The following is a 27,698-nucleotide window of genomic DNA, read 5'->3' as shown; positions in this document are numbered from 1 at the left end:
CTTCGGTAAGTAAGGCGTCCGGCTGCCGACCATATGGCTAACAACTTTATAAAGTTCTACACCAACACCTACGGCTGGATAGGCTACGCGGCATGTCTGCTTATAGAAAAGTAGCACGCTTGCCATTGGTTTATAAAGTCTAAAGGTTAGGGCATGAACAAAAGAAGCGAAGATGGAGAAAAGCAAAGGAAGCAAGTTTATTAAATTTTCTAGCAAAATTGATAAACGACTAGCACAGACCAAAGGAGTTCAAGCAAAGCAAAAGCAACAAGGAAAATAAAGAAAGTCTTAAAAACTACATAGAAGACTACTCTTTAGCAGCTTGGACGCTCCATGACTACTCGGTCGCCACACTTTCAGTAGCAGCGGCACCATCCAACACTTCATCCCTTGCTGCCCCAACCTCAGCACCAACTTCTTCGACTACTTCACCAATGGAAGCCTCAAAAGTAAAGGTAAACAAGTCTTCCGGAGAAATAAAAAAGGTTTCAAAGTCTTTCCCAGCAAACTGAAGTTAGACGGCCTACCAAAGAGATAATCTACATAACTCAGCTTGTAGAAATCGGCATGACTCTGAACAAGTGAAGCCTTGAGCCCAGCCTTCTCATCTTTCAACTGCTCGTTCTCTTCGAGCACACCAACATAGATGTGCGACAGCTCATCCACTTATTTCTTCAAACTTTCGTTGATCTTCAGCACACCTTGGAGTTCCAACACCTGGGTTCAAGCCTATCAACGATTTTCTTGAAGTGGATCACTTGGTTATAAGCAGTAGAACAAAGCTCAGAAATGGCACGCTCAAGATCTTGAATATGAGGTCTATAACATCTGATCTCCTTCTCTGCACTTTCATACATAACTTGGATTGCGTCAAGCCTAGTCTTTAAATCAACGATCTCTTGGCGAGCGGTCTCAAGCTGCAGAGACGTGGGGGCAGAGATATTAGACCTCTTCAAAGAGACGAGCTCAGATTCCAACCTTTTGATCTTTTCGGTTGAATAATAAGCTTCGACTCCCACAGTTTTTGCCATCTCCTTGGCAGCCTTGGTATCCTTTTGGTCAAGGAGCATAGACTCGGCTGCCAAAATAATCATCTTCTGCATCATGGCAAGTAGGGCAATCTTCTTATACTCGGTCATATGCTTCGCAAAGGAACTTGGGCAAACAACCCTTCTAACGTCATCGACAAACTTGGCACAAACATCCATGTCTTCAAGCAGATCTGGTTTCAAAAGTGCATAGATCTCAGCAGCCTCCCTAGAAGCAAGCTTAGTGGATTTCTCACAGCTGCCCATGCGAGCAGTCTCCTTGTTCTCAACAGGTAAATCAATTTCAGCAGCAGCAGGAGTGGGCCTTGCGCCACTTTAGCAATAGAGTCTATCTTATCACTCTTCATAAATAGCAAGCCTCTCCAAAGGTGAACCAGACTTAACTCCCAACGGACGTCTTGGTACAGACTTCGGCATTGGGAACACGACAAGACCTCTACGCTGAGCAATCCTATCAGCAATCGTACTAGCCATTCTCGACATGGCATGCACCACAGGCTCAGATCTAACAACCTCATTTTTCTTTCCATTGGAAGAAGTCATGTCAATCACAGGCCTCTCGGCAACAGGCGAACCCTCACGAGCAGCGGAGGAAGTCTTCAGTTTTTTCTCAACCGGCATTTTTTGAGCAGGAGGGGAAGATCTCTTCTTTCCATCTTCATTCATAGTAGGTTCCACGACAACGATCAAATGAGCCAATGTATCTGCCTTAATCCTTTTTACCTCCTCTCTCGAGAGAAACCCACCTTTCTCCCGGCAAAGAGGACTAAGCAGTCAACGCCACGGTACTCAATAGGAGAGCTCAACCTATACTGGCTTTTCCTTCATTTTTTCTCTCGGACCAGCAAGCATGAAGCCTGCATGCCTAACATTCCAGCAGCCCATAAAACGCATGACCTCCTCATTTTTCTCAATCATCGACCTGGTCTGCGTCAGGTCCAAGACCTCAGAGGACAGGAGCCATGCGGCTCGCCTAGCACTTCACCCTAGCGCCTTAATCCGCGGCCCAAGCCACACAAATTGCCTTTGGCTTTAGCCAAGCCGAGCAGGCCAAGCAATGGTCCCTACCACAACACTTCCTCGGCCCATGCTTAGCCATCTCCTGGCCCCTGCCAACCGACATGCTACACCACCTCGACGGTTGCCCCGTGGTAGCATTATCCAAGAAGAAGATAAGGAAAATTAAGCGGCGCGGAGAAGACGAAGAAAACAACGAAAGACGGTTATTTGCATGGGCAATTGTAGAAGATTGCTAGGGGAGGATGAACAAATATCCTCTAGCTTTCTCTCTGTAGTAGGGTAGAATAAATTGCTCTCTAAAGTTGATTTAATCATCTATTTAAGGTGGACTTAAATAAACTTTAGAAGTGATTTATTTCCCTTTCCTAGAAGGATCTAATTTTTAATTAAAGAGAGAATCTACATCAAAATAGGAAACAATCCTACGTTTTCTAAAGCAAGAAGATCTTTACACTTGCTGCCCTTTCTTGCGAGCAGCCCACCAGGTGTGGGGGCATTTGTGGAGCCAAAAATAATCAAGAAAAATATGGAGGCGACGGGTGGATTCTAGGGTAAAAAGGACAAAATTACCCTCGAGGAATATCGAAACTCTTACCTGCGAGCAATGGATAATCATGACTCAATTAAGGTCAAAAGTGCTCAAAATAGGTAATTATTCAAAACCTATTTCATCCATCCTCATCAAATCTTCTCCACAAGGTAACCCCCAAATCATTCATTTCAAATTATATTAATTAGCTAATTAATTGATTTATTGCTCAATTACTTTACTAATTAGCTAACAAATTATGAATCACATCCAAAAAACCATTCAAGTGGCTGGTCCCCATCCTCCCAAAGGGGCCGGCCATACCCCTATAAATACTACCTCATTTTCTCCAAAACTCAATTCCAACTCTCTTGCAAAATTCTTCAAACATTTTTCCCTCAAAATTCTAACTTTGGCATTGGAGGTTCTTCGGCCAAAGCACCCCCCGCCCATTCATCGTGGGTGCGTGAGGCTCTTGGCCTTGACCTAAGTTATTATTTGTTTTGTAGGTGCAATTTTGTCCAAGAAGAAGATGGAAATTTGCATCCACAATGTATTCAATAACAAACCTCAAAAATTTAGTCTATACTTTAAGTGCTTTTCCAGAATTTACTTTCATTTTTACTAATGATTGGTTTCAAAAATATTTTCACCAAAAGCGTTTTAGTCACTTTAAAAGTACGTTCAAACGAGTTCTTAGTTCTAGATCTAGAAGAAGAAAACTGATGTGACAGATTCTCATGATGGTGGCGGCGATAGGGTTGCTGGTCGAGCCTTCAAGACAAGAAGTAAATTTTTGGTGGTGGTCATTTGGTGCAAGCGGTGGTGACAATCAGAGGGGTTGGGAGATTGCAACTGCAGCCAACAAGGTGGGTTATTTTTTGTGGTAGCAGTTGCGGTAGTAACCACTTGATCGCTTGGCGTTCCAATGATACTAATTGTACCACGTGAATTTTGTTTTTAATAAAATATACCAGATGTGGAACATATCAGTTTTGTTGTCCACATTTGTTATAACATGTAGATTGGCATACCAGATGATTTTTGTTATCGATAATAAAAAAAGTTTCTAGTAGCTAGTCACAGAAAAGGGAAGATGATAATTTTCTCGTAGCTAGCATATCAAATTTTCAACCAGCCTTATGCTAACATGTAAAATGAGAAGGCACTAAGTGGGATTCCCAATGCTCAGTGAATATTTTTTGTTGTAGCTAAAAGCATATACACTGTACAAGGGCAGATGATAATGTTCTTTTTTTATCTTGGCCACTAGGCAGCAAATTCTCCTCTTTAGAGGGCTCCTACTTTTATACATGGTATATTTTCTCTTCTTTTTTAGAAAAATTAATTTTGCAGATTCTTTTATGAAAAAAGTGAGTCCATGAGCACCTTGATAGGAATTTTGATCTACCGGTTCTTCGCTGCGAGTATGCATTTTGGTTTCCCCTTTTTTTTCAAATGCTTAGCGATCAGCCTATCAATCATGGTTGAAATTAGATAAAAGCAAAAGAAAAAGGAAAAGCGAAAAGAGAAAAAGAAATTAAAGGCATAAACAGCCGCGCACAAGGAGGAGGAGAAGGAGGAGGTGGGTATAAAAGAATCAAGCTCCACCAGAACGTCAAAGCTAACATCACGATTTTCGTTTAAACTCCATAAAAAATTTGCACCTGAGATTACACCTGGTGGCAAAATTACTCATGCAATGACATTTGTTGGTTTTATTACCATGCATGTAGACTATGTGCAAAACACATGGTACAATTAGAAAAATAGTTTTTGCACTCTTTTTCCTCTCCTACATTATTGATTGCATGCTCAAATTACTAATTGGCTCCCCTTGGGAGGTTTAAATGCAGTAAAAATATTAAACAAAATTTATTTAAAGGACAAACAATGAAATTCGAACTTAAGTGCAGATAATGAAACACACTGATTTAGCTAACTTGACAAGTTCTAAGTATGTTGTTGTATGGGAAGTTATGGTACACATATAAAAAAGATTGTTTAAAATGGGGTCATGAGTAGCAAGGACACATGCGACCAAATGGGTGACTAGTGACTAGTAAAACCGTGTAAAAGTGTGAGATATCATTCAACAAAGAAGATAATCTCCGACTAGGGTTGGCATTACCGTCGATAAGATTTATCACAACTAAGAATTTCTTTCAATGGACAAGTTTTGTCCCCATTTTGCCCTCTCCGGTGGCAAGTGACTCTTCATCATGCACCACCACCACCATGGCAGATCAAATGTAACTGGGAAACATAGAAAGAATGATCCAAGGAGCAACTCTGTGCATTTATAATTTTTTTATTTCTAGCGTTTCACTACTTTCCCTCTCTTCCTCGCTACATTCAGTGAAACTAATTTTGTAGCAGATTATGCACGAGCCATCAGATTACTACTACCCCCAAAGGCCAAAACATGACGTGATAATTTGACCGTCAGTGTACGCACTTAGAACCTCTTGAGTTTATGCACTTAGAAACAACTGTTTCTTTAACCGACCTGGAACCTGCCACATATCTCAAATTACAGAATACAAGAATAAACGACGCCACAATGTATTCCAAGGATAAACATCCATACCTCGAAAATCATTGTACGAGTTCAATGAATGTTTCAACTCTTGGTCTTATAATACAATGAAAGCGTCAATACATCAGATGTTGGAAAGCGGCTGAATGCTTAGCAAGGCAAGGTAAAAACTAATGAAATAGAAACAAGTGAATCATTTTTCTTTTCTTTCTTGCAAGAGTCAATTACGCGCCATGTTACTGCTGCATGGAATTTTTGAATTCCATGAATTCGGTAATACAACGAATACAAAATTTATATCAACGAACAATTGTTTGCGAATCTCCATCCTGAAACACACCATATGCAGAGGAACTTCCTGAACCAAAAGCACCAGGAAGCGATATCTTTTCAAGGCTGTGTAGGCGAAGGTTTGACAGCAAGCAATTGTTTGGAGAATGGGACGTTTTTGCCTCCTTATACCTTATTTAAAGCTACGATCATAATCCTTATCCATCTGTATGAAACAATAGCCATATTAGCAGTCGTTAAAACAAAAACTACTCAAGAAGAAAATCCAGCTTAAAACTTACAAATTTGGAAAGCTCTGTAGCTTTGTCATCATCAAAACCTAGGGACGCCAAGATCTTGTGACCTGCTGACTCTTTTTCAGACCAAATCCCAAGAAGCAGATGAGTTACTGTTATTTCCCCATTTTCTCCTGCATCAGAGAAGACAATCTCAATAACTAGTGAGGATAAAAATGCACTAGCCAACCAAACAATTATGCATGGAGAGCATACATGCCTACATGGAAAAGGTGGGAACTGATGACAATCCTAGATTTCAAAGAACCACAAAATCACCATCACTAGATTTTCTGAACCTAAATTTACCAACCTGATTTTAGTTTCTGATCAAAAGCCCAGTCAAGGGCCCTCTGAGCTGGTTCAGTTAATGGAGGATGCTCAGGGCTGAAATAGTACATGTCTGATTTTCCAAGTAAATTTACAGTTTCATCTCGAACCTTGAAGAGCGTGATTCCATTAGCTCTAAGAAACTTTGCAGCTAGGCTTGTTCCTGAAGTTAAAAGTAATATATCTGATTAACATGAACACGAAAAAATAAAGAACACTAAACAAACGTTGACAAAGAGGCAAGGGCACATGGAAGCCACTGAAGGAGCTGCTAGGTGAGTCTTTAGCATGGTAAGATTCTTAAAGTAAACAACTTATGATCCAGTGAACCAAAGCTCATCCAGATAAAGGTTAATTGTTAAAGATCAAGTAGAAATAAGACTTATGATTTGAAAATGAACAAGCTTTCCTCCCTTGGTTTCTGTAAAGATAACAAGAACCATAATAAAGACTTCAAACATACCACTTTTCAAAAAGGGAAATGATAAACACACACCCTTTTAACCCTTCCTACACAACCTTATTTAATCATGTTCGTTGTTTCTGTTTAACTGATTCAATATCATGGTTAGAAACAAAGATGGGTTTGCGGGAGGCTAAAAAGGGTGTGGGAAAATCAACTCCCCTGACAGAAAATACAAATATTGTTTCCTCTGTGGTTTTTCCATAAACCCAAGATGCAGCATCATCAAATCATAAAATCATCAGTGAAAAGTTCAAAGCCATTCATACTTCTCGAAATGCTAAAGTGCAGGCACACTTTCTCTTAGCAAACACATTACTTACACAGAACCGTTTTGTAATCTACAAAAGGAACCACTTCTATGAAGGCAGGGCAATTACCAGCGTTTTAACATTTCATAACAAAAAATCAATAAAAAATAAAACAACATGGAAGCACAAATACGGACGAGAATGAGCTCGAAAGAAGCTGACTAACCCTCAACCAGCATCCCCATGAAAAGTGCTTCGGTCCCTGTATTGGGATATTTAAGCTTCCTTGCTTCCAATTCAGCCATAGCAAACGACTTTATCGCTCTAGCGGACCATCTAAACACCAAAATTCAATAAATAACTCACTGCTCACATTCACATGGAAACATATAGGCACGCACAAGAAAGAAGAAACACAAGAAATGCAATCAAATGAAACGAATATACTCACTTGGAGTTTTCCCCAGTAGAATTCCTGTCGGGCTTCCTGCAAAACAAAACAATCAGTACAGTACCACTAAGATGGGCTGGGCTTTAATCTAGGTCCAATTACAAAACCACCACTTGGGAGAAGAAGACTTACGCTGTTGGGAGGCTGAAGAGGACGGTGGCGACGGCCGTCCGAGGCTTGGAAGCCATGTGCTTTAGATTCGGCATTCGAATGGAAAGCCTTGAGCCGAGAAACGTGGTAGATAGGTTGTAGGGGGGAAGATGGCGGGGAAGGGAGGCAGAAGAGTAGGCGCTAGGGTTTCTGTGGGGTTGAGAGGTAGAAGAGGGTGATATTGAGAGAGCTGAGAGTGCAATGGAGGTGGATGCCATATTCTTCTGCAGCTGCTGCTGCTGTTTCTGTGCCCCAATTCCAATTACAATTCCAATTCTCAGAAACCCTAGCCTAGCCCTAGCGAAGCCTGAGAGTGAGAGCGGAGAGAGTGGAGGGTGGAGTCCTTGTCTTACTTCCAACGTCTGCGCTTGGAGATATTTTTCGACGAGAGAGTGGAGGGTGGAGTCCTTGTCTTACTTCCAACGTCTGGGCTTGGAGATATTTTTCAATGAGAGAGTGGAGGGTGGAGTCCTTGTCTTACTTCCAACGTCTGTGTGTTTGGAGATATTTTTCAATGTGACTGATACACAGAGTGGTACATCATATGTTATTATATAAATGGTGAGAATATGCGTATTAAAATGTTAATAACTTAAAAAATAAAAATTTTCATCACTTTTATTAAGATACGTGGTATACCACTTATATTCATGTCATAATTAATTTGTTGGATTTGGTCCATTTTAATCTTTAAGGAGTGACTCGTAAAATAAAGAAAATAGTTAAGAACATGGTGCAACACAACATGGTTGGAATGAGAGTTAAAGAAGGTAGAACGTTTAATGATTGTAAACATTCCTTTATATTGTATCATACATTGTTGTACAAGTTAGTCTTTATCATAGGATACGTGTGAAGGCTTATTCTTTCTTTGTTGATGCAATATCATTTTTTTGTCTTCTTCTTATGGTTGTTTCTGTCGGAGAGGGACAAAATATGAATGTGTTATGACAATTTCATAATCACATTTTATTTCTAGGTTATCTCTGAAGTTAGCTTTTAGCATAAAACAATATTTATATTTTCTAGTATTTGTAGATTTAGGTTTGTTTGTTTCATTAAGGGCATGTTTACTTAAAGTAAATTTTAATGAGAAGTAAGTGATCAGATAGCCTAGGAATAGGAAAAGTAAGAAGTTGGTATGGGAAAACTCATGCCACTAAATTGTTTACTAACAACATAGACTAAGAATAGGAATGAAGTGAATTTATATCGTTATTGTGTTCTAATTACAACGAATCAAGTTCTACTCTCTCTATGAGCTCTTTAGTAGATAATGGAATTTCAGAAGGCCTTAGTCATCAAGAGTGGGATTTGATAGGTTGATTTTGAAGGAATTTATATTTGTTTAGGAGAGATCTGGAAGAAAATATATAGGTGGACCAAATTATATATATTTTTTGGGGATTGTTTCCTTCTTGTTTGATCCTTTTGCTTTCTTATTCGATCGGATATGAAGCTCTTCGGTTATTTCACTTTATCTACGAGCTCTTTGGGGCTTTAATTCTTGTAATGGGTAATTTCAACTCGATTCCACATAAAGTCAATATTCGATATAAATCACTAGATGGTACATGTAAGGATCTTGAGTGCAAAAGTAAATGACGTATCTCAATTATATGTATTGCTTGCCAATAGTTTTAGTCTTGCGTAATTTTCGACTTGACCATATCCAAGGGCCATGGGACATGGGAAATTCCTACAGAGCAAGCCCATAAAAGTGAACCATGAGAAATTTCACGAGAAGGGCAAAATCCTAAGATTCAGTCAAAGAGATTCACAACCAGTAAAAAGACCAAGAGCCCAGAAAGCACACTGAAAAAACTCCTCTAGAGAAACTACAAAACACAACAAACTCAAGACCAGCATCTGGCTCAAAAATTCTAAATTATGTCACCGGTCGAAAGTGAGAGAAGTACTGAGCGAACAAGATGGTTAGAATTTGAGATAAATAAGAACTAGAGGAAGGAAGAACTCATCGAGGCAAAAAGGATGCTGAGAGACGAACAAAAATCATTTGCTACTGATTCGGTTGAAACCCATGCCACCTAAAGACTCGTTTGATAACCATTTCGTTCTTGTTATTTTTGTGTTAGAGATAGCGGAGAAGGAGATGGAAGACATAAGAGAAATAGAACTGTGGATGAAGGATGGTGAGAAACGTAGAAACATAGTTTGAATGAAGAAATTTAATATTATTAAGGAATTGACGGAAATTGAAATGATGGAACTTTATTTTCTAAAATTTGTGAATTTTCTTGTTTAGTTAACCTAAAATTACAATGTAATTGAATACAAAATTTGTTATTTTAAACTCTCAATCATAGAAATTGAGAAATGACATATATTTATAAGGAATTTAAACTTGGGAATTGGAGGTCTCAAATTTCAAGTTTTTTTTCAATGTGGAAATTCTAAATTTCTATGGTTATGGATCCAAACAAGGGAATTTGTGCATATCAATTTATAAATTTTGATTTTTACCCAAATTCCAAAATTTATTTCCCTCATCCAAACATAGTGTAAGAGAGACACACAAAATGAAAACCAAAATCATTTTATGTGTTGTTTTAAGTTTTAAGATTCATTTCTCCTTCTTTGTTTCTTCTCCTTCCTATCACCATCCTTCTTCACCATATTTTTTTCCATATATTGTTTTCATAGCTTAAGCACAAAAATATTAAAACTAGAAACTGAAAGTGAACTAGATATCAAACAAGCCCTAACCAAGTGCACTTTGAGAAAAAGTTTTCGTAGATTGCTGATTTTCACATACTATTTTTAGCCTCACAGTATTTATTATTATTTGTGTTCCCATTAGATGAAATAAATCAAATAAAAAAACAATACACAAGATAAAACATGAGTGTAAAAAAATAAAAAATTAGTGTGTGTATCACCACAACCCTGTCAAATCTTTATTTATTTTAATGAAATAAGATGTGTTGTGCATGATGTCGACAATACGGTTGAACGATGTCATGGTGGCATCAACGCTGAAAAATAGCCTTGAAAGAAAATTATGAAATGGAAGTGGCCATCGGAAAGAATGAACCCAAAGGCTTGTTGGAATTTCACATCTGTGAGTGAAAAGAAAACAATGAGGTTTAAATATGATTATCTCATTTTAATTAATGCTGATATCTTTTGTGATAAAGTTATAATAAAATCGAAATTGATAGAGTGAAACCTCGCAGGCTCGTCGATCCAAAAATCTAATATGAAATGGTGTTGTTAAAGTGGGGCCCCCGCCGATCCAAAAATCTAACAAGACCAGACCATTACTAGTCCACCAATACACTCTAGCTACCACCTTCATTTCTCTTATAAATTAACAAAGGGCTACCCTCTCTCTCTCTCTCTCTCTCTCTCTCTCTCTCTCTCTTCTACCTTGTACTGAAATATTATCCTTTACTAATTTCAGTTCAGAAAATGGCATTAGGGTTTGTCTACTTGGTCCTAGTCCTGTTAATTATGACATCAAGTTATACAGCAACCTTTGCAACAGCAGATTCAGCAAAAGACAGAGAGGAATGTACACAGCAGTTAGTAGGGATGGCCACGTGTCTGCCTTACGTTGGAGGTCAAGCCAAGGCTCCTACACCAGTCTGTTGCACTGCTCACAAACAAGTGGCAACAACAATAAGAGGTGCCTTTGTGTTATCATTAAAAATCGCAATGATCCTGCACTAAGTCTACAGCTGAATGTAACGCTTGCTTTAGGTCTGCCAGCCGTTTGCAAGGCCCCGCTAATGTCTCCAAGTGTCCCGGTACGTACGTACATAAGTATTTCGAGTTTTATATACATACATACATACATACCACTCTGCAGTAGTATTCTAATTTTGACACGCTATTTTTTCTGCTTAATTTTCTGGTTGGCATGGAATTACTGAATGCCCGCAGAACTTCTGCATCTGGATCCTAAATCACCAGAAGCTCAAGTTTTCTATCAATTGGAAGGCAACTCTACTAAAACTGCCAACAATCTTGCTCCCAGTACTACTAGTGTGACGTCTTACATCATTAGGGGAGTGAATCCTGGAAGCTTTATATGTATATTTTCATCTCTACCTAACACGAGGTTTTTTGAGAGCTCACTGACTTCGAGTTCCATGGGAATTCCAAAGTTAAACGAGTAGCGCACGAGAGCACTTCCATGATGGATGATTCATTGGAAAGTTCTCGTGTGAGTTCCCAAAAATAAAACCGTGAAGCCGTGGTAGGAGCCCAAAACGGACAATATCGTATTACGGTGATGAAGCAGGCTCGGAATATGATGGACCTCGGGCTTGGATGTGACAACTGATAAGTGGTAACTAATATATTACTTACATTAATAGTAATATACAATAATTTGAATTAACTACTTTTGCTTTTCTCCGCTTGAATAAAAATTAACTATAACAATTTTGGGTTCTTTAATTTCTTCTGTATATATAACAGTGGAGGGTCCAACGATTGCCAAAAGTATGGGGTCAAGTGTTGGATTCCGATGTAAATCAACGTTAAATGGACTACAACATATAATAGAAATGTAATATGAGAGATTAATGTAGATATTGTGATTTGATTTCTTAAAGATATCAATTTTATATTAGGTGTCTTGTAATACAAGTAAGATTGATGGAGTTCTTGAGTATAGGGTCAAGTGTTGGATTTATTCCGATGTAAATCAACCTTAAATGGTTTACAACATATAATAGGAATGTAATATGAGAGATTAATGTAGATAATGTGATTTGATTTCCTAAAGATATCAAATCTTATATTAGGTGTCTTGTAATACAAGTAAGATTGCTGGAGTTCTTGATTTTATGTGATTATGATACCTAACTGATAGGCTAAAAAAGTGGGATTTGAGAATTCTTTATAGACGAAACCTTAATGCCTTATCCAGTATAAATACTAAGGTCCCTGCAAACCCTATATACACAACAAACACTTCCCATAAAATAGTTGTATTGGCTAGGTGCTTTGTAGAAGACTTTGTTGTTGCCGTATCCTACATCATCTCTACTTGTTCTCCAATGACTATTGTTTCACGATCAAGTCAACCAACTCCTTGTTTGTGTTTTAATTATATAACCACATAAAGTTTACATGTGGTATCAGAGCCACTGGTTTTATGATTAAGACTTATTAAGTTTGAAGGTTGATTATATAATATTTTCATGAACTGCGGTTTTGATCTTACATTCAAATTGTGATTGCACTTGGCAACACCACCACGCCGAACCTCCATGAAAACTGCATACCCGCATGTGATTGCATGTACACGGCAACACCACCGTGTTGGATAGTGGGGTTTGAGGATTATTAATAGGTTGTATAACCATTCTGTTTTAATCAATAATATCTTTTCATAATCTTATGGCATGAATCTGGGGAAACTTTATCAAGAATAGCAGCAAGTTGTGGACCAATCCTATAATTATATAGGAATTTGGAGAAGCAGATAAATATATGTATATCGTGCTATTATGTAAAGGTGTTTTTCCTATTATTTTCTTTTGAACCTATAAATTGAAAGTGTTAGTTAAATATAAAAATCAAAGATGGAGGCCGCACGGTTAAGAGGTTGTCGGTGTGGCGGCCTTGCCGTCCCAGTGAAGAGGCCCCTATGGCTGGCTCCGTTGTGTACGTATACATAGGAAGACACCTTCCCGAGGAGAGAGTGAGATCGACTTAATGCATTTATCTTCCACACCATCTTTAATGCCGCACATTTGGGTCACAAGCCTAAATTATTGTGTATATTTACCCAGTTAAATATAAAAGGAATGATAAAATCAAAGACTGGACCAGTTGGTAGCTTCTGCAAAAGTATGGCTAATATATACAATTATAATTTCAAGTTGTGTATATACTTACATTTGTTCTAACCTTGTATTGGAGAAAATATGGAGATACCTGTACATCAGCAAGCCCAATGGGGGAGTTCATCGGCATATGAGATCCTAGTATGATATTCTCTTTTGGTCTTCATGTTCAGTTATACAAGAATGGTTGTGTTGGATTCCAAAACCATTGATTGATGATCTAAGCAAGTAAATTTCTTCATCGTCCATGAATATTGTAACCATGGTATATGATTGAACATATTGAAGCATAAAAATTTAAATGGTGATGATCCAAATATGGAATAAGCCTCCAATCCCAACAGTATTCAAACCATACCTATAATAATTGCATATAATATGGTTTATGCATGCATTATATTGCATATAATATGTTTTGGTCGCACCACCGAAGCCTGGAAGTTGCTAATATTTTGATCAAGCAAGTACATGTAATTTTCCAGCCAATTATGCAAATAGAGCTTGCATTGCATGTGTAAATTTTATCATAACACCATTATCCAAATTGTATGCATAAAGAAGGCATGCCGAGAAGCATTTATATATGCATATAGATTATCGTACTTGTTCGAGACTGTTTTGTCAAAATAGTTTGGATATTCCGACACTAGTGCAAAAGCGTATATGTTGCCTATGGCTTTGCGTATGAATGGTAAATTAAATTAAGTTCAAATCCAATTACCTAATTATTACAATTAAGAGATGGGCATGAGATTCCGAATGCTGCTTGACATCTTTCTAAATACAGGAGACGGAATTGGTTCACTTTTAGATTATTGTCTCAATACTATTGTTGGTATATAGATTGTGACCATATGTATGATTATGATAACATATATTAAAGTTGTGTTTCAAGGATGCATATGTTAAGTTTTCCGCAGCTCAACTTTATACATGCTTGTCAATGAATTTAATGTATTTCTTATACATGAAAGTAATTTAATATAAATTTTGGCAACATTATTAAGCAAATGGCGTGTTGGTTCAAGCATGTATGAGATGATGCAATTTTAAACATTGTTGTGAGTTTGGAATGTGGTGAATTATAGCTTTTTGGTTAATCATGTGATTATATATATGTTTATAAAGTAGTGAACATATGAAGGCATGAGGTAAGTATTTCATTCAAAGCATGTGGCTTAATTGATAAGCATAAGTTTTCAAACTTGTATATAGTTTTAGTTTGTCTTATGCCTAAAGAATTTAAACAATGCTTTTATCAGTTAATTTTTATGTGCCATAAGGGGAGAAGAAAATAAATTATTCAAGGCTAATGTATGGCAATATATTGGAGATGTTGCTTTTGGAAGAAAAGAATTTTGGTTGTTCCTTTATTTAATTTGGTATTTACAAGGCTAATGCACGATTTTGATACTAAAGTTTTTAGGAGTCTTGTACTACGGAAAGAAAGGCACAGAAGGAAGGGAACTCATTTGACTTAAGAAAGCATTTAGGTGATATCACAATTTTGGCTTTTGAATTAAAGCAACTGTATTGTTTTAAGTGTTTCTATTTTGAATCAATTAGCTCCATCATGTTCTCTCATGCGTATTGACATCCTTGTGGTGGAAGACTAATATTACAGTTCTTATACAACTTGTTCGTGATTAATCTCTTTCAAGTATGTTGTCAGGTTTCTTGAGATTAATTAAATATCGAAGGGAGTCATGCAGAAGATTATTAAATTAATGCCATGTGTTGGCAAGACTCTAAGATTAAATCCGGTTATCATAATTCTGTCACTTACAGCTAATTAATCCATGTGACGTTTGTATGGTTTCAGGCTAGAGTTGATCAATGTCCTGTCAACTAAGCAAGCCGTAGCGGCTTAGTTGATGTTGGGACTATGGTTTTAAGTTATTTCGATCAACATTGCATCTTTATTAGAATGAAAAGGATAATCTTCTTGCCTGTAGGTGGGGATCTTTTCTTTTTTTTTTTTTTTTTTATAATTAAGATGACATAGTATGAGTTTTATTTCACAGGAGTTTGTGAAAGCTTCATCTTGCCAGTAGGTGTTGAAGTTTTTTCATGAAGGTAATTCTTGTCGCATATAATCCAATACTAGAAACAAATTAATTTGTTTGCCTGTAGGTTTACATTAATCTAGTTTCATGAAGTTTATTGGGGATAAAGTCCCATACCATCAGTTACAGATATTTCCACTGAGCCCCATAATAGGTTGTGGTTTTAAGGCATGGAAATCGGTTGCTTCATGACGTATTTTGTGTCACTTCATGAGACTTGTTGATGCAAAGTATTGGACCCATGAAGGTTAATCAAGGATTGCTAAGGTACGCATTATTTGAGTTTTTATGCTTGTAAATCTTTTCAATTTCAACTATGGTATCGGTATAGAGGATAAAATTTGACTACTAGAGTTTCCTTTGGACATCGAAATTGAAATGATATGAAATTGAATTTGTTATGGATGCATAAATTCATGATAGATGCACATAATTGTTTCTGGCAGATTGCGTGTCTTGGTTAAAATCAGATGAATGACACATCTAATGATCACCAAATAACCTGAATTTTTGATATGTTCAACACATATATGTCTACTATGTGTCTGTAACCGTTTGTAATTTTTTGCAATGTAATGTAATTATAGTGAATTTACTAGTAACCCATGCTCATACAGACAGTTTTGCTGGCAGATTGTTTTTGTCTTTGGGACGTCACTTTAGACAATTATTTTGACTTAAAACGACTCTATATTTTTATTTTATGAAGATTAGTATGTCTATTTTGATCTGTAAAATTTTGGTAGCAATCAAGCTTATAAATTAATTATGATAAATTCTAAAGTAAGTGTAATTCATAGCTGAAATTCTGTTTGACAACTTTATGTTGGTTGTGATGTCTATTTTATTATGTCTAAAATATGAAGCATTTTTATTTTGGTATATCTTTGAAATAATGTACATTAAGTACTGATGAGTGTTTGCCCAAGTGGGAGAATTAGTGAAAGAAAATTTGGCTTCACACTTATTAACTTATTTGCTGTAAGTGTATAAACTCTAAAAGTTTAGTGGGAGTTGTTCTAAAGTTTTGAGCATTGAGTGGATTTGCATGAATCTATTAAAGTGTCATTCTACCTTCCATGAATATGTGTTTTGGTTGATGAAATTAGAATTATGCCATGATTCGAATGACAATAATATGTCTAAGTTGTAGAAAATGAGTACTTGTTGTATGTCAATATTTTTACTTGCAATCATTTGGATGCCTTGGTTGATTATTTGTTAATCTTTAGAAAGAATTTTGAGGCTCATGGGGACTTGGAATAAATATGGAATTATTAATACAAATAAGGTGGTTGTTGGATGCATGATATTGTATAAACAGTGGTGAATGTCTTAGTTTTACCTTTCATTGAGATTATGCTATTTAAGGTGTTAAGGAAAGGATAAAGAAAGACAATTTTGTAGTGATATGCATTCATTGACTAAGTAAGGGTGTTCCCACAAGCATATTTCAAAAGTATGATTTAAGTAATGATTTGCAAATTAAGTGACGATGTTGCAGATTAGTGGAAGCTAGAGTTTCATGTAATTAATACCTTACATTTGCAGATGACCTATAAGGTATGTATGGTTGTTTGAATCCATTTATTCAGTTCAATCTCCAGTTGGATTCATATAGTCATATTTTTATGTGTTGGTCAATTATCGGATGACTATATATCTAATATCAAGTTAATCAAATTGTATTTTAAATCATAACGGAAGGGTTAATCTTCTTGCTTGTAAGTGTGGATTAATTCTTTTGGTTCGACTTAAAATGGCATGACATGATTTATATGTTGTATTAGTTGTGAGGGTTTTTTCATCTTGCTCGTAAGTGTTGAAAATTTTCTCACGAAAGTAATTGATATGGTATATGAACCAGTGTTAAAAACATGTTAATTCATCTTGCTTGTAGGTTTTGAATTAATTATGTTTTATGAAGTTTTGTTTGCAACTGCAGTAGAAGTTTGCATTAAAGAGGACCTGAGATGATAAAAGTTGAGACACATTCAAGTAATTAAAGTTCATCTCTACAATCATAATTTGACGGTGTTTCATGTGAATGAGGATTTTAGCATGTGTGATTATGAAGGTTTTGGGTTGTGTCAACCTTACAACCTTGTTAGTTCCATGTTGATAGACTTATTTGACAGAAACTTGTATCAAGGATAGGATGCTATCACAACTACATGGCCATTAAAGTGGTATTAATTTCCAATTTCAAGTATAAACATAAATATTATATGTGCACACCAATGGGAGAATGTTGGATTTATTCCGATGTAAATCAACCTTAAATGGTCTACAACATATAATAGGAATGTAATATTGGAGATTAATGTAGATACTGTGAATCCTAGATACACAACAAACACTTCCCATAAAATAATTGTATCAGCTAGGTGCTTTGTAGAAGACTTTGGTGTTGCCGCATCCTACATCATCTCCACTTGGTCTCCAATGACTATCACTTCACGATCAGGTCAACCAACTCCTTGTTTGTGTTTTAATTATATAACCTCATAAAATTTACATGTTCTAGCAGTGGGGCTGCTCGATAGAATATCGTCGGTCTGTTGCAGTAGAAAGAAATGGTTGTGGTTAGAGACTCGTCTTGGGGCTTCCCCTTAATGGTTTTCTACTTGTTCATCTAGATGCTTGAAATGGATTAAACACCTTTATTACAAACTCAGATCATGAAACAAGTTGATTGATTGATAAATTAGTTGTCAAGCCTTGATTGTACAAAAATGCAATTCTTATAATGTATGTACTTTTGCCATTTACAACTAAGTTCCCCATGAAACTTATTTTCTCTCACCTAAATTCCTTTCTCTTAATCTTTTCAAATTTACAATCAGCTTGGAATTGCTGTGTTTTTCAAAAATACTGCTTCTGCTGTGTTTAAGAATAATTAGCTATAAATTAAAGTAGTTGGGCTTTTGATAAATTTTACTTTTAAAAGTGTTGTGAGTAAGAAAATCGGTGTAAAAGTATTTGGTAAATTTCAATGTAAAAGTGATATAATTGTATGTAGTAACAAAAATAGACAGTGTGTGGGGTAGTGTTGGCAACGACAGCGGTGTTGAGGATAATGGTTGGGGAGGGTGGTGGTGCTAATAATAGGGTGTGGTGGTTGAGGTGTAGAGGTAGCATTGGTGACAGCAGTAGTGGTGACAATTGCAACATAGTTGGCGGTCGTAATGGTGGTGGTGGTGATGGCGACAATGGTGTAATGTTGGCAGTTGCAGTCATAGGTGGTGGCGACAATAATGGTAGCAATAGCAATAGTAATGGGGCTGGCGATGGTGATGATATTAACCATTGTAAGGGTATTATGGTGGTGTCTATAGTAGGGGTGTGGTCGTTTGGTATAAATATAACTGTATGTAACAACCCGGTTTGAATTTTTTTAGAACGGAAGGGTATTGTGGTAAATTCATTTGGGTTATGAGATATTTGTTTAAAATATTGTTTTTGGATCTTAATAGGTGTTCCCAAGAGGGGCCGACCCTTGTTTTGTTCCTTGGCCCAGAACACTCAACCTCTCTCCCTCACTTTCTGTCTTTCTCTCAACTCTCCCGTGCACTCTCTCTAATCTCCCTTTCTAGGCTAATTTTGACGTCCTGAATCCGTTTTTTTACGTCCGTTTTCCCAAATTCAACCATTATGGTAGAGTTTTATTTGGACCATTTATGTGCTTAGGTGCGATTATTGTGGCGTTTCCATCTTTGCTAGTTTGCATGGCTCTTCAACGATGAAGTATCTGTGAGTGGACCTCTTCCAAAATGCATGTTTTATTAGTAGAAATGCATACATGAAAAGCATGATTTAATGGTTACGTTTTATGAGTAAATTAGATTTACACTTAATGTTTATCATGCTTACGGAGAATATTTTGGAATACCATATTTTATTGAACTTATGTTCTTTGTAGTATATATGATGGATGACTATATACTGCTTATGAACATGTTTTTACACTTCTTTATAGTATATATGATGGATGACTATATGCCATGAAGATGTCTTTGAGATATACATATTTATGTTGGAAAGAATGTATATTCAATGTTTTTGTGCATAATTAGTGGTTACTGTTCGGCCTAAGGCCGATGATACTCATATATTGGCCAGAAGTAGGTTGGTGGCTTCGGCCGGGCGTAGATTGGTGGCTTTGGCTGTGAGATACAATTACATGATACCACTATTTAGCACATTTTTCAATGTATGTTTCATGGGAAGTTTTATGGCTTGCTAGGGTTTTCTGAAAACCTATTACATATTATACTATTGAGTTTTCATAAAACTTTGGGGGTTAGTATGTTGGTAACTGTTTCAGTATTATATATATATATATATATATCTCAACTTGGTCCATTCATGTTTATTTTGCACCCCTTCAGGATTTAGAATCAAGGCGTACAATCCTAACGTCTAGGCACTTCCGCATCGTCATCTTCGAGTCCTCTTGATGTAGGACTCATTCTTTTGCTCATTCAATTTTATATTATTTCTTTTTAGTGTTCTAGTTAGTTGTATGCTCTGAACAAGTTCCTATGTTGCATATTCATTGTATTTAAATTTATAAGTTTTGTCTATATTTATTATTTCTCATGCATCCTAATATGGCTTCGTCACCTTCAGGCGTCGACCAACACGTGCCTACTTTGGTGTTTAGAGAATATTAGGGTTCGGCGTGTCACTGTAGGCATTGAAATTTTGGGAAATTTCATGTTCCTAGTTACAATGGTGGTAAAGGAGGTTGTTATGATGGCAGTTGTGTGGGTTGTGGTTGTGGTGGTGATGATTGCTAACAATGATGTTAGTGGTAATGGCAGTTGTAATTATGGTGCTAGTGGTGGTAGCTGTGGTTGTGGTGGTGATGGTTGCTATGATAATGACAACAATGTTAATGGCAATTGTAGTTGATGTGCTAATGGTGGCAGTTGTGGTGGTGTGAGAATGTGTCCCACAACAATGAAGGACCAAACCATGCAAGGGCTTATAAGGAGTTGGGTTACTCCCCATATTGTCAATTGGTTTTATGGTGGAACATTTTCTTTATGGTATCAGAGTAGAACTTGCGAAGCCCAACGACCACACGTACTACACGCCACTCAATTTGTGTTGTATACTTGTTAGACTTTAAAATTCACCACATTGGAAGAGGTGTGTGAGAATGCAAGGATAAAGTCCCACATCAGTAAGGGATCAAACCATGCAAGGGCTTATAAGAAGTTGGGATATTCCCTATATTGACAATTGGTTTTTTGGTGGAACCTCAACTTTTTTTAGGTGGTAGTAGTAGTGGTGGCATCAACGGTGGTGGTGGTGCTGGTGATGATGATTACAGTGGCAGTAATGGTTGTAACGATGGTGATGGTAATGACACTGGTGATGTAAGGTTAGTGGTTGTAATGACAAGTGGTGGTGATCAATTTGTTTTCTAAAAGTAAAGTCTATGTAAAAAGATAAATAATCATTTTGAAAAATAGGTGAGGATCTTGCTATGGTATTCATCCGGTGGCCCCATCAACGTAACAAGGATGAATCTTTCCAAAAGCATCGTGTGTTGGTTGGTGAGTGGAAAAGTTCACGGTTACGATTATGGGTAACCGTTTAAACGAATAAACGGTTATGAGTATAACCATTTATCCGTGAAATTTAAATGGGGGGTTATGGGTATTACCCACAGTTATAACGGGTATCCATTGATTATGGGTATTGCTCGCGGTTATACGGGTATCTATTTACCCATTTAATTTAATATATGTAAAAATTAAAAAAAAAAATTTATCGCAAGGATTTTGAGGGTTTTGGAAACTGGCTCTCTCTCTCTCTCTCTCTTTCTCTCTCTCTCTCTCTCCCCCCCTTCTAGTCCGAACCCTCTTCATCTTTACGTTCACATGTTAGAACATGTCCTATATTGACGATAAAGAAAAAGAGTCCAGTTATAACTGGTGATGGGTCTGTTAAACATGGTGCACATAGTTTTGATGAAGGTAATGCTAGGAAATAGCTAGCTTATATGATTATCTTACATGAGTATCCTTTATCTATGGTGGACCACTTGGGTTTTAAGAGGTTTTACAATTCATTGTAACCCTTATTTAAGGCTATTGCTAGCATTACTATCAAGAGGGATATTATGAAAGTATTTGAATCATCTAGTATTCAAGATAATAATTACTTTTTGTTTTTAGAAGCTTTACTTTGTAATCATATAGATTATAATTAAAGACTTACTTGGGTGTAACAGAAAAATATCGTTCGTAAACTATTATTTCAATTATTAGACTTGTATGAGGACTTAAATGATTAAAATAGAGAAATGCATGCTAAAATATACCAATAACGGTGTTTAATTGTTAGAAAACGAAAATTATGACAAATTTTTCTTTTGTAATTTTCAAGTTGTTAAAAAAAAAACATGTAGACAGATGAACAAAGGGGTAAATGGGTAAAAAAAAGGATAAACGGGTAAATGGTTATGGTCATGGTTAAATGGGTAAATGGTTATGGTTAAATGGGTATGGATAACCGTTTATAAACGGTTATGATTATAGGCATGACCGTTTATGCAATTACCTAACGAGTAAACGGTTATACGGATAGGAACATAAACGATTATAGATAAATAATCGCGGTTACCCGCTTGTCATAACCGTTGCCCATCCCCCAATTGGAAGAAATGTTAAGGACCAAATTGAAAGCAGATTCTCAGGTTTCATTGCGTGGGGTTTGGGGATAGACACCACTGAAATTGAAGAACCATGATTGGCAGTGTCTTTGAGAGTGGTAAGCCACTTTTAGCACTTTACATTATACACATTAATTGTGCATGAGGTTAAATGGCGGAGAGTGAGAAAATAGGACAGTATTACAAGATTACTCCTCTATTTTGGCTTGCTCGTTCAGTTTAGGTTTGTATCTTGTTTTATTATAAATAACATCTTTAGGGAGAATTATTACATATCCAAATTATTTGTTTAACTTGGTATTAGAGAGCAAAGTTTGATACTAGGTTTATTCCTAATGTGTTATTGCGTTTTGTAGGGTGCACACACACGTGTCTCTTCGTGCACCCACATGCGGGACAACTCAAGAGAATAGTAATTTTACCTTGGCTTTTTAGTCAAAATGATCATTGAGATTTGCATAACACATAACTTTGATCTCTAAGATTGAAAATTAATAGAAATAGTCTCTTAGATTGTCCACCATCCATTATTTTGGTCATTCCGTTAAAAACTCCGTTAAGTGTCCTATAGCTCTTGGCCAAAAGTTTAGGCAATTTTCAAAGCTTCGTAACTTAATCGTTTCGTAACCAAATTCGATCCATAATACATCAAAATGAAGATAGGAAAGTGTAGAATAAGATTATACCATTTCTAATCCCAATGGTTGCCAGAGATGGCCGGAAAATAACCTGAAAGGTGACTGGTTGGGGGAAAAACTGGAAAACTCGCCAGAAACTGGGTAAACTTTAAACGTTCATAACGTATTCAATACTTAACAAAATCGAGTGATTCAAAAATAAAATCATACTTCTAAACAAGATGAAGATAATGGTGTCTTTATCAATGGCTAATTCGCCTTGGTTTGGCCGAAAAACAACTTGAAATTGGCTAACTTGAGACTAAGACAAACACTTTCGAGCCGTTTTCCAGCAAAACCATGAAAATTTATCTGTCAAGAAAGGTACCATTATCTCCGTCTCATTGAGAAGTATGATTTTTGTTTTGAATCACTCGATTTCGTTGAGTATTGAAGAAGTTATGAACGTTTAAAGTTTACCCAGTTTCCGGCGAGTTTTCCAGTTTTTCCGCGGACTAGTCACTTTTCAGGCTATTTTCCAGTCATCTCCGCAACCATTGGGCTTCCAAATAGGTATAATCTTATTTTACACTTTCTTATCTTCATTTTGATATATTATGGGTTGAATTTGGTTAAGAAATGATTAAGTTACGAAGCTTTTAAAATTGCTCAAACTTCCGACCAAGAGCTCCGGGACACTTAACGGAAGAACCAAAATAATGGATGGTGGACAATCTCAGGGACCATTTCTATTGATTGTCAATCTCAGGGACCAAAGTGATATGTTATGTAAATCTCATGGATCATTTTTGCTAAAAAGTCTTTTACTTTTGACTTTGTTGTGTCTTTTCTATATCCTAAACCCTTTACTTGTTACTCAAAAAAAAAAAAAAAAAAAAAAAAAAACCCTTCACTTTTGTCTTTGTCGGGTCCGAGTAAGGCCTTGCCTTACTTCCCTTCACTCCCTAAATTGTAATCTAGTGAATGTCTTTGTATTGTTTGGTTGTCTGCTATTCTTTAGTGAATGTTTATTTTCCACTCAATTCTTGATAAGATGAAGTTAACTTGAAGTATCTGGTTGTGTTGTTTTGCAGGTAAATGAAGGATTATGGCAAAGCAGGTTTGCTGGTGAGTGAACGATGTCTCTGTATTCCCTTGTCAAAATATATTATAATTATTATGCTTAAGGCTACTTGTTTTTGTTTTGAGGTACAAAACAACACATGTCCGACTTCTATTTTGGTTTGTGCAAAATGTCCGGTCTTCTATTTGGACCCGATTTGGCATGGCTGCCCTCAGCCACCCCACGCCCTATCACACCCTCTCGCTGTGTCTCTGCGGCTAGGCAACCCAACTCCTCGTTAGAACAGTTCTAGCCCAAATGCCAGGGCAATTATTATTCTAAAAAAGGAGAAGAAACATTGCTCTATCCCCCTTACCAAAAAATGGCCCAATTGCTGGACCCAGGTAAGCTGGACTGCTCAATCACATTCCTTGCCTGACCCAGTGCCCAAGTGCACTCTAACGTCATGCTGACGTCGCCACATTCAAATTGCTATGAAACCCAACCCCCCAAGTCCCCCAATTGAAAATAAGGAAAACTAATGAAAATGACTTGAAAACTTTGAGTTTTAATGATAAAGGCAAAATAAAGGGTAAAGTGAATAGTATCATGATTGACTATTTAGTGTAAAAATGTGGTTTTTCGTTAAAGTGAACAATACTGTGGGCTTTTCGTTAAAACTCCCTTGAAAATATGGGTATCGAGGGAGTGCAAGCGCTTCAACTGATGAGGGCTAAGATGGAGACGACGAGCTGGAGCTTGTGCTGGAGCAGAGGCTTCACAGTAGTCCCAAGCCAATCATGCTTGGTGGCTGTACCTTGGTGTCCGCCTCATCCATTTTTTGTGCTGCATTCTTGGGGGTATGGAATGAGGGTTTTGGGGTGCAAAATGATATTCTTACTATTTATTTGTATTATTATTTGTACTATCTTTCTAATAGAGACGAGACACATAATACTACTCTTTGGGGCGTGAGAGGAGAGAGAGGGGAGGGAGAGAGTGGGATGAGAGGGAGAGGGGAGGGGAAAGCGTGAGACGAAGAAAAAGAAGAATGAGAGGGGAGGGATGAGACAGAGAAAAAGAGGAAGAAAAAGATGTTTCGAGAGAGAGGAAGTGGTTTTAGAAAAAAGAAATAGATACTTAATACTAAAATTGTATCATTTTTTTACTAATTTATTATTTTTTTAATATATAATTTTTAATACTAATTACTGGATAGTTTATTTTTCGAGGTGGGAATGTACTTAGTGTTGTGGCCTATATTTAATTAACAAGAAGAGCAGGCCAACGACACATAGAAAATATAGAGAGAGATGTGTTTGTTGGGTTGTGTAGATGATGTGTTATTCCCCCTTCACAGTGCCTTTATTTTTAGTAATAAGAGAGAGAAGAAATCATTCTCTTCCAAGGAATACAAGTCCTAATAGGGAAGAATAACTAGAATCAAATCTAAATTCTCAAATAAGGTAGGAACTTGCATAAGGAAATAAGTCTCACAAAAAACCCTTAGGCTATGGTAAAAACCCAAGTAAGGACAAAATCCATAGTCTAAGGGAAAATGTGTGAGTAATGAAAGTTAAATGAAACGTCTACGGGACGTCATTAGGGATATGATCAACCCAAGGTGGGTGCCTCGCCAAAACCTTGTTAGGTAGCAAAAACCCAGTGGGAAAAATGCTGCTAATTGTAGGGAAAAAGAGTACATTAAGATCAAACAAGTATACTTCAGAATACTCCCCCTAAGTTTGACACAGTTCCAAAGAGAACTAGCAATGTTACAACACATAAAGTTTATGCATACCAATTCCTTTAACAAGCTTCTGAAACGTCATCTTTAGTAGTGATTTGATGAAGAGGTTCGCCAAATTGTCTTGTGAACATATTTGGTTGACTTTAATATTCTGATGCTCTTATTGTTGTTAATGTGAGAAGAAGAATTTCAACGCAATGTGTTTGGTGTTGTCTCCTTCGATGTAACCCTTCTTGAGTTGTTCGATGCATGCTGCATTGTCTTCATAGATCGTCATCGGGACGTCAACGACGGGGTAAAGATTGTAGAAGCCTTGAATATGGCCCACAACTGCTCTCAACCAAAAGCATTCCCTATTTGCTTTATGTAAGGCGAGAATTTTAGCATGGTTAGACAAAATGGCAACTAAGGTTTGTTTAGTGGACTTCCAAGAGATTGGGGTGCCTTCAACGGTAAAGACATAACCCGTTTGGGAACACGCCTTGTGCGGATCAGCTAAGTATCTTGCGTCATTATAACCAACAAGACGAAAATTGACTTGAGATAAGGGGGGTGCGACATCACTCGAGGATCCATAGAGGTAGTACAAATCCAGATCCATAGTACCTTTAAGTTAACGGAAGATGTCTTCAACTCCAATCTAGTATCTACGTGTTGGTGCATTACTGTTTCTTGCCAAAAAATTAATAGCAAAAGAGATATCGGGTCTAGTGCATTGAGCTAAGTACAATAAAGTGCCTATCTCAATTAGATAAGGAACTTTGGGCTCCAAAATCTCTTCATCATCCTCATTCGGACGGAAGGGATCTCGTTTTGCATCCAACGATTGAACGACCATATGAGTACTCGAAGGCCTTGCTTTATCCTCGTTAAAGCGACACTACACCTTATGGGTGTAGTTCGATTGATGTACTAAGATTCCATCCGAATGGTGCTTTATGTCGAGATTGAGACAATGTCGAATCTTTCCTAGATCTTTCGTCTCAAATTCCAACTTCAGGTGTGCGCCAGTTTTCTCGAGCTCTTTAGGAGTTTCGATGAGATTCATGTCGTCGACATAAACTGCAACAATCGTAAAATCAGAATCTGACTTCTTAATAAAACGCACAAGGGCATAGTTTGTTGTTCACATATCCTTGACTAGTCAAATACTCACTCAAACGGTTATCCCTGATTAGTCAAATACTCACTTAGGCAATTATTACTCTCTACGGCAATAATTGCCTATTGTTTGGACAATTATTGCCCTAAAGGGTGGAGCTGCTTCTACATTTTTAATATGACACCTAAACCTTTTGATTATGGTTTTTAATGTTTAAATTTATTTGTTTTCCTTTAGTTTTAGGGCTAATACATTTATAAAGTGGGGTTCAAAATGCACCATGAGTTTCTCACATTGCCCTATGAGGTTTTGGAATTGTATCAGTTTATGCATTTTGTTTCTTTGAATGTCTAATCCATCATTAAACTGATGAATTTTTTTTCCTTTTAAATTTGATGCAAATGCAACTTACACGTCAACACATATAAGGGGGCTCAAGGTCATCATATCATTCATGTAGCAAATTATCATACAATAAATAAGACCAAATGCACAAATTGATACAATTTCAACATCTTAAAGTGCAACATGATAAAATTAGAACTTAAATCACTTAAAACTTGAAGGGTGTGAAATTCAATCAACCCTAATTTTATTTCTGCGCCAAATATTTGGGTGTATTGACCCCACATGAGTGCCATACTAGCATATTAATAAAAAATTTGACAGATTTGACTGACAAAAAACATATTGATGTGTGGTAGTTAATTTTAGAGATGTTATTGATTGATGTTCAATTATAAAGAGGAAAATGATGATATATCCCAATTTCCAGGACGACTTATAACAAGAAAATATAGTATCATAACCGTATAAAATTCATAATCTCAATTTTGATTTGAAGATCATTCTTATATAAAAAAAATCATTCGGATAAGAAATCATTTAGTTATTCAAATATATGGAACAAATCAACAGTGTGAGTACCAAGTAACATTTTCATGATGAACTACATTTGGACGATTAAATGATTTCTGATTCAAATTATTGTTATAAGAATGATCTTAAAATAAAGATTGAGAATGAGAATTGTTATTGGCACTCCAAATTCCTCATTCCACACTCTAAATTTTTTATATTTAGAAAGAAAAATATACTTGTGAGGAATGTAGAATGAGATTTTTGAAATGCTAATAACACTTTCCACGAGGAATTATGAATTTTATATGGCGATGATACCTTATGGCATTCCTCTTAGGGATGCAAACATTAACCTAATTGAATCGCTATTCAAGGACAACA

General features: G+C 36.6%; 1 protein-coding gene and 1 pseudogene across 1 annotated transcript; one reads left to right on the top strand and one right to left on the bottom strand.

Annotated features, from left to right (window-relative positions):
* Window positions 1-5,213: 5,213 nt before the first annotated feature.
* LOC103954927 (ATP-dependent Clp protease ATP-binding subunit CLPT1, chloroplastic) lies at window positions 5,214-7,763 on the bottom strand. Its single transcript, XM_048570146.1, has 6 exons — window positions 7,331-7,763; window positions 7,199-7,234; window positions 6,974-7,083; window positions 6,017-6,196; window positions 5,710-5,837; window positions 5,214-5,633 (listed from the first exon to the last, which is right to left on the bottom strand). Exons 1-6 carry the CDS (start codon window positions 7,564-7,566, stop codon window positions 5,601-5,603), a joined length of 723 nt encoding a protein of 240 aa, XP_048426103.1. The 5' UTR covers window positions 7,567-7,763; the 3' UTR covers window positions 5,214-5,600.
* A 3,017-nt stretch (window positions 7,764-10,780) lies between these two features.
* LOC103954928 lies at window positions 10,781-17,875 on the top strand (annotated as a pseudogene).
* Window positions 17,876-27,698: the final 9,823 nt, after the last annotated feature.

The sequence above is a fragment of a genome, unplaced genomic scaffold (assembly GCF_019419815.1).
Source record: "Pyrus x bretschneideri cultivar Hongxiangsu unplaced genomic scaffold, Pyrus_bretschneideri_v1 Contig52, whole genome shotgun sequence".
In the NCBI taxonomy this organism is placed as follows: Eukaryota; Viridiplantae; Streptophyta; class Magnoliopsida; order Rosales; family Rosaceae; genus Pyrus; species Pyrus x bretschneideri.
Note: the sequence above shows the minus strand (reverse complement) of the source record. Positions and strands in the feature narration are given on the sequence as shown.

Excerpts from the sequence above, each read along its gene's own strand:
- LOC103954927 (XM_048570146.1), bottom strand. The coding sequence starts at position 7,566 with ATGGCATCCACCTCCATTGCACTCTCAGCTCTCTCAATATCACCCTCT. Across the intron at positions 6,197-6,973 it reads CATGGGGATGCTGGTTGAGG|GAACAAGCCTAGCTGCAAAG; the intron begins GTTAGTCAGCTT and ends TTTTAACTTCAG. Across the intron at positions 5,838-6,016 it reads TGATCAGAAACTAAAATCAG|GAGAAAATGGGGAAATAACA; the intron begins GTTGGTAAATTT and ends TCTCTGATGCAG.